At 41.1% G+C, this 8,240-nt stretch overlaps 1 protein-coding gene across 1 annotated transcript; it reads right to left on the bottom strand.

Moving 5' to 3' along the window:
• Window positions 1–206: 206 nt before the first annotated feature.
• On the bottom strand, window positions 207–3,855 carry LOC122153720 (dihydroxyacetone phosphate acyltransferase-like). The gene is made up of 3 exons (XM_042795937.1): window positions 3,632–3,855; window positions 1,698–1,874; window positions 207–846 (listed from the first exon to the last, which is right to left on the bottom strand). The coding sequence occupies exons 1-3, from the start codon at window positions 3,809–3,811 to the stop codon at window positions 631–633; spliced, it is 573 nt and encodes a 190-aa protein (XP_042651871.1). The 5' UTR covers window positions 3,812–3,855; the 3' UTR covers window positions 207–630.
• Between the last annotated feature and the right edge of the window lie 4,385 nt (window positions 3,856–8,240).

The raw sequence follows: 8,240 nt of genomic DNA, 5'->3' as shown, positions 1-8,240 counted from the left end.
CACTTATGCAAACAGCTGCCAGACACCTCTTGTGTGAGACAAGATAACCGCAATTGCTTACACAAACCAGATAGATACCGCTTGTGCAAGCAGAAGGGGTACTGATCAAAGACAACCACGGATGTAAAAATGTATAAAAAGGAACTGTTTGAACTGATCAGTGCGGCAGTTGGCGGAGCGCAGACTCCCCTGCCGTCCAGCGCTGTCTTTGCTCATATTCTACTTGCTATAATTAATAAAATTATAATTGGATTATGATCCATTGTGGTCTCAATTTATAACACAATCATCCAAGGGAATCAGTTGCATCAGCAACAAGCACGAGGTGGCTGGCACTTTGTATCTGGCTACGACTGCACTTAAAACAGTATGAAGTATCACAAAAGGTTCCGCATACACAGTAGCTTCTGGGCACATTTTTGCCTGTTCCCAGGCCAAAAACAGCAATATAGAAATCTTCTTCACAACAGCTATCTTTGCCCCAGCCTTGGGTCTACAGATGGGGTACTTGTGGGCAAACTTGCTATGAAAAAATTCACCTTTGATTGGACTCAGCACCGATGAGAAGCTTTCAGATGCTGTAAGCATCTCACCCCGGGAGGTATTAACAGGACATATTTGGAACAGAAGTTAAACACAACTGCTTATAGTAGCAGCTCCTTGACTCCTTGCTGATTCTCTGAATCCTGGAAACATTGTTAAAAGAACATACTTGCCTATTCCTGCAGCAATGACAGGCAACACCAAGTCATACGTATATAGCAAATAAGACAGCATCAAAAAGTCTACATAGCTTCGGTGACTGGGCAGTAGAACAACTGGATGCTCCTGAATGGCGTGTTGCAACTGAAAAAACAAAAAACAAACAGCAAGAACAATATTGTTCCAATATTTACAGACTGACTGTTGAAATTTGCAAATACAGAACTTCACAGGGCTTAAGGCAAACAGAAGCTGATTTGTTCAGGGGTGGTTTCTCTGACCACATACTCCATACCTTTTTCAAAATGGAACCATAGGAAATTTGCAGCAGTTGTTTCCAGACTAGCAACTTGTGGTTCACAAGCATCACAGGACTCAAAAGCCAGGGCCACCCCATTACATGATAGTCTAACTCAAATCCCTTTTGATGGGGATGGGAAACCCAATAAAGGCTCTCAGGGCTGACTTTGCTGTCTTCCAGGGAATGTGCTGCACCCGTCAGAACAGCTGCATTCTACAGTGAAACAGGGAGACAACAGCTCCCTAGCAAACTGAGGCAAACTTAAAGCATCTCCTGCCTCAGAGGTGCACAATGTTTCACCACTCTTAGCTGTATGAATGTTTTGCAGAACAACCAACCCAGTCAGTCACATAACATTAGGTTTTCACCTCCAATTCAGCTAAATGCATTATTAAATGTATAGTGTCAGATAGAAAAACTCTCAGTGGCTGATCTAACAGAATTGCTGACACACGGTATTCCTCACCATAGGAAGCATTTGGAAAATGTACAAAGTCCTGCTGACTGTTTGCCTCTAAAATACTTATGTATAATTTTTTCTCCTACACTTATTAAGAAATGCAATAATAAACAGAAGTGCAGTCTTTTTTTTCAAAAGATATTTTTCATATTTGTTACCTGGAGTGAAGATTAGAGTCATTGGCCAAGTGACTGGTATGAAAATATAACTTTTTTTTTCCCCACCAGTACTCACTCTCTGCATTCCTTCTTCATTCACACAAACTCTCTGGAAAAGCTGTTTAAATATTTTGCTCAACGTAAACGCAAAAAATCTGACAGCTCCTAATTGCATACTGTGGCCCATCTCATCCAAGATTTCCATGGCTTCTTCTTGAATAATATCGGGTGATTCTCCCATCTCTCTTGCTAACTATAGAGAAACAAAACAAAATAGCAGTCAGATGGTTTTCCCTTCTCTTTACCCATGCACACCATTCTATGTGCCATAACAATTAAGGCAGAGCTATTGCAATAGTCAGCAAGATTTTACTTTATGTGATAGGTATGTATCTAATCATAGAGAATCTCTTCAGTTTCAGACAACAAGAGAAAGACAAGCTAGAGCTGTTCAAAATCAAGAATGAGCTTAGGTGCCAATGGCAGGGGAGAGAGTGTGCAACAATCCGCACACACCCCCCCCCCCCGCCCGAAAACACTATCTGAATGTTTTCCCTTGTAACATCTTCAGAGGAGATTTAAGTTCAAATAACATTTCCTGTATCATTGATCTGAAGAAGGCCGTCTGCAATTTTGACTAGTAAAATGAAACTTACGTTTGCAGAGATATTCACAATAAATCTCTGAAGTGCACTTGCATTAGATTTTAAGATTTGGCTGAAGAACCTTAGCCCTATCATGCTTCAATTTCTTTGTAATGTATTACTTTGGCAATGGCTAGCTGAAACGCATGCAAAGCACTGTTTCTACCAACTTTGCATCTCAATGATCTTTTTCCTGTTGCTATGCGCATTCGCTTTAGATGTTTCTTAAAAAACAGATTTAAACAATGGTCATCATTCCTATTTGATCCATTGAAGCTAGAAATACTTAATTGAAAAGTTAACTGTTACAAAATGACTAACATGCCTTGTACTGAACACAGAAGAGGAAAGAGGAGGAATGGCAGAAGAAAAAAAAAAAAGCAGCAGTTCAGAAAAAAACATCACACCAATTTCTTTCTGTCAAATCCTATGTAAAATACTTATTTTCAGTAAATGTTTTAGTGTTTCTGAAGTTGAAAGATTCATTTTTTTAAATTTCATATTACTTTGCAATTCATGATGGCAACAGCACTACTTGGTAGGACATGGTTTAATTTGTCACATCGTAACAGGTTTTGATATATCATGGGTAACATTGACCATTAAAAAAAAAAAAGAGAAAAATGTTATGGTAGCCACTCACTCAGGACTAATCAAGACATCTTATATAGTTCTACTGACCTGGAATTATTTTTCATGAATACTGAAAATAGTTACTCTGATAACTAACACACACTCTTATTTCAACACAATGTAAAATATGAGCCAGTTTGACTATAAAGTATTTTATTCATTACAAAGTAGTAGCTGCCCTTCATTTTAAAGCAAAAATACGGTTACATCTTAGACAATGTTTCTAACTCAAAGAATTCTCTGTGAAATTTAATGCTCATTTTAGAGAAAGTAGCATTTATAACTGATTCATAAATACATCATTAGCCTATAAAATTCCTACAAGACATCTTCAAAGCACAAAAAGTCTACTAAGAAGGAGAGTGCTTCCATCTTTCACAATCCTGATCTGTAGTGAGGACTATGGAGGAGAGGGAAAAAAAAAAAACAGTCAAACACATATGCACATTAAGTAAGTTAGATGGTGAAGTGTCATATATGCAAAATCAAAACATGATTTAATGAATGAGCTATCTAACAGCTTTAGTGGTAACTCCATGGTAAATCAGTATCTGTTTATCTGTTTTTGCTGCCAAAAGAGTATGGCTCTCGACTTACTGATTTATTGGACCATCTTTCTAAACTTCAGCTATCATGTTTGACAAGGTCAGCAATAATCTTTTTTTCCCTGCTGTCACACAAAGCTTGGCTGTGTTCAAAGTACCTCATCTTACAGCTCAATGTCCAGACTCACCTGCTTGATAACATATTGAACTTGCTCTGACTGGAGAACAGCATTTTTAATAGCATTTGGCTTGCAAGGTGAAAGTCCCTTGTAGATCACAGGAGTGTAACATTTCATTGCGTATCTCAAGTCGCTGGACAATCGCCTTTCCTCCAAGATATCTTCAAACTCATCTCTTTTCTTTGACATGAGCTCCTTCTGCTGGGAACACACAAATAAAGAATGAGACACTGTCTCGAGCCATTCAGTGGTCTGCTTGGCTACAGTACCAAAATAACGGCATGCAATAGTTTTGCAATGTTTGGGGTTTTTTTTTAGCTTTCTATAGTGTCTGCATTCCACACCCTGAATGCATGAACAAAATATTACCTGTGTAGAACAATGCTACAGAAAGAAACTAAAAAGAAAAGGAAAAAAACAAAACAAAACAAAACAAAACAACAAAAAACCCCAACCCTTTCGAAATCACAAAGATCCCCAAATCACCCTATGCCACGTTACTTAATTCTGCCCAAGAGGAAGAAGTTGAGAGAACACCTGGGCTTTGAAAGCTAAAGTGCCTTGCCTCAAGCCTCTCTATGATTAATAGGTATTAACTAAACCACCTTTGATTCCAACTCTCATAGCTGCATGAAGACAACGCCATAATGACATTATAAAAACACAATCATCAACACAAAAAAACAATCCCTGTTACTTCCAGTTGCATCCGGCACTGTAGTGATTTGTGCTGGCTTTCACCAGGCTTGGACATAAGGTACATAAACCACAGTCAGACAGGAACAAAAAACAAAAACAAAACAATTATCAGCCATGTGAAGATAAAAATGTTATATGCTGCACACGTAGGTAAAAAGAGAGCACAGCCTCTGAGTAACCAACACCACTGCTAGGCAGGAAAACAAACAGGTACATCAAGAACTAATTGGGGATTGTAAGAAACTATGAACTAAGGGTATTGTTTATTGAAATTTATGTTAAGCTCAATGTAAAGGTTAGGCGGCAAAAGACAAAAAAAACTGCTTATGCAAATAGCTGCCAGACACCGCTTGTGTGAGACAAGATAACCTGTGAGACAAGATGACTGCGTGAGATAAGATAACCGCAATTGCTTACACAAACCAGATACTTGTGCAAGCAGAAGGGGTACTGATCAAAGACAACCACGGATGTAAAAATGTATAAAAAGGAACTGTTTGAACTGATCAGTGCGGCAGTTGGCGGAGCGCAGACTCCCCTGCCGTCCAGCGCTGTCTTTGCTCATATTCTACTTGCTATAATTAATAAAATTATAATTGGATTATGATCCATTGTGGTCTCAATTTATAACAATTTTGGTGCCGTGACTCGGATAAGGAACGGTGGGCTTCTGTCCTCCGGGGAGGCGCCCCGCGGCAATCCGCGGCCCCGCGACTGATAGCCCACCCCATCCTTACCGACGAACCTAAATTCTAGAATAATGAGCAAAGGAGAAACCGGTAAAATCCCATAAAAATTCTGTGCACGGGAGTCCGGACGAAGACGCAGGACGCGTAAGTATATTGCGGATTTGTTCGCGGGTTTACCGTTCGGGCGGGATTGGGTTTCCTGCATTATAGCGAATGAGAGGTTCGATATACTGAACCAAGCGAGTGCGGACCCTTAAGTACTGCGTTTTCCATCTCCCGCGAGGGACTGGGCCAGGAACAAGGGGAGCAAGTGAGTGTGTGTTTGTGGATAATCCAGAAGATGGGGGCGAAGGGCAGCAAGCCTTCGACTCCCATGGGAAGGGTACCCACTGTACCTAAGAATACCCCTCTGGCATATGTCTTAGACAATTGGAGATATTTCCCTGGAACACTAGGGAAAGATAAGCAGAAAATGATAGAATATTGTACTAAGATATGGGGAGGGAAGAAGATTTCTAAAAATGTCTTTTGGCCAGTCTGCGGGTCAGAAGAAGATTGGATAAAGGCAACAATTAAATCTCTGGGTTATTAATAAAAAACCCCTTAACCCAGAAGAAAGTCAGTATGCGGAAGTGTGGCTAAAAAGACCGGGAGCTAGACTTTACCCGCTGAATGAAATAAAAACTAAACAAAAGAAAAAGAAGGAAGAGTTAGACGAAACCCTTCTAACCCCCCCTCCTTACATTTCCCCTCCTGCTCCCACAGCCCCTCCAGAGGTCCCCAGAGCGCCCACTCCCCCACCGGAGTCGGAACAAGAGTCTCCCCCTCCTCCTAGACGTGTAACTAGAAGCCAAAAAGGGGCAGCTCAGATGTACCCCCTAAGGGAAATACCCATGGGGGGACCTCAACCAGTGATCGGATATATTTCCGTACCCCTAAACTCGGCTGACCTACGAGATTTTAAAAGAACCGAGATGGGAAACTTAATTGAGGACCCACTCGGAGTGGCAGAAAGATTAAATCAATTTTTGGGACCAAACCTTTATACTTGGGATGAGATGCAATCTATCCTTGGTCAATTATTTACTACCGAGGAAAGAGATATGATTAGACGAGCAGGAATGAGACTGTGGGATGCTCAACATGCCCAGGGACCTCAAGCAGATATTAAATGGCCACTCCAAAGACCTAATTGGGATAATCAGGATCCGGTGCATAGAACTCATATGCAGGACCTGAGAACTATAGTAATTCAGGGAATTAGAGAAGCAGTACCCTGTGGCCAGAATATTAATAAAGCATTTAATGAAATGCAAAAGAAAGATGAGAGCCCTACTGAGTGGCTGAAACGACTGAGGAAAGCCCTTCAGCTGTATTCTGGGGTAAATCCAGACGACCCTTTAGGGCAAGCACTCCTCAAAACTCAGTTTGTGGCAAAATCATGGGAAGATATCAGAAAGAAGATTGAAAAGTTAGAAGACTGGCAGAATAGAGGGTTGGATGAATTATTGAGAGAAGCTCAGAAAGTCTATGTAAGGCGAGAGGAAGAGAGCAGCAAGCGACAAGTAAAAATGATGGTAGCAGCGGTCAGAGAGGATCGTAAAGGACGAACTGGTGAACACAGATCTGCTGGAACGAAACAAGGGAACGTAGTAGTAAAGAAGGAACAGAGATGTTGTTTTTACTGTGGAAAGAAGGGACATATAAAGAAGAATTGCAGAGAAAGGATCAGGGATGAGGAAATATTGAAAACGGAATAGGAGAGCCAGGGGCTCTATATCTTAGGGGACCGGAGTCATCATGAGCCCTTGATAAAATTAAAAATAGGTCCCCATAAACAAGAGTTCACCTTTTTAGTAGACACTGGGGCTGAAAAATCGACTATTAAACAAATACCTGAGGGATGTAAAATTTCCCCGGAAAAAGTACAAGTAATTGGGGCAAAAGGAGAACCATTTAAAGTAAACAAAATCAAAAATGTGGTATTCGAAACTGAAAATAAATTTGGAATGGGTGAACTCTTGCTCGTCCCTGAAGCAGAATTTAATCTGCTAGGACGAGATTTAATTGTTGAATTACAATTAGAAATTAAAGTGAAAAATCAAGAGCTAACAGTGTCTACTTATCCTTTGACCGTGGATGAGCAAAAACAAATTAACCCCGATGTCTGGTACTCTCCGGACACAATTAGTAGACTGGAAATCCCACCGATTAAAATCCAAGTTTCTGAACCCCACATACCTGTGAGGGTAAAGCAATATCCCATTTCCCTAGACGGACGGAGAGGATTAAAACCAGAAATTGATCGATTATTAGCACAAGGAATCTTAGAGCCTTGTATGTCACCCTTTAACACCCCCATTCTGCCTGTAAAGAAACCACATGGGAAATACCGGCTCGTACATGATTTAAGGGAAATCGTTTAAGGGAGCACGGGGCGGCTAGGGTTAATCCCTTGCGGGGAAGTCCCAGCGGCAGGAATTCAAGGGGGGATGGGATTTGTGGATGTGCCGCTCACTAATGTAGAAGTGAGGGCGTATAAGAATGAATTTAGGAGGTTATTAGAGGACCCTGTGGGGCTGTCAGAGAAGACTGATCAATTTTTGGGACCCAGTATATATATACATGGGAGGAGATGCAGTCGATTACGGGAATTTTTTTCTCTCCTGAAGAAAGACAGATGATCAGAACGGTTGGAATGTGGATATGGGAGAGAGAAAATCAGCAGGGGATACCCGGGGAAAGGAAACTCCCTGTAACCCCTCTGCAGTGGAATCAGAATGAACAAGAGCGGAGGAGAGATATGAGTGACTCTAGGTCATTATAATAAGAGTCTGGAGGAACTCCTGAGAGAAGCACAGAAAGTAGATATTAGGAAGGATGAAGAAGAGGCTAAAACTAAAGCTAAAACTATGATAACTGCACAAGAAGCTGTTAGAAACAAACACAAGGAATCTCAGACAGGAAATCAGAAATTTGAAACAGGCAAGGGAATGAAAGGGAAGGCGGAACCAAGAGGCACCACTGGCTAGGGAAATCACAAGCGAATGTTTTCATTGTGGGAAGGGGGGGCATTATAAACAAGAATGCCCCCAGAGAATACGGGACCTGTTGGTGTTTGAAGTAACCCAACAGGATGAGGGTGGTAATCACTAGGGGTGTCAGGGACTCTACCTCCTGGGGGATATACCAACAGAAGAGCCCTTGATAAATTTGAAATTAAGACCCCA

The sequence above is a fragment of the Tyto alba genome, unplaced genomic scaffold, assembly GCF_018691265.1.
Source record: "Tyto alba isolate M040663 unplaced genomic scaffold, T.alba_DEE_v4.0 Super-Scaffold_22, whole genome shotgun sequence".
NCBI classification, from domain to species: Eukaryota; Metazoa; Chordata; class Aves; order Strigiformes; family Tytonidae; genus Tyto; species Tyto alba.
The sequence above is the reverse complement of the archived record's forward strand: the minus strand, read 5'-3'. Positions and strand labels throughout refer to the sequence as shown.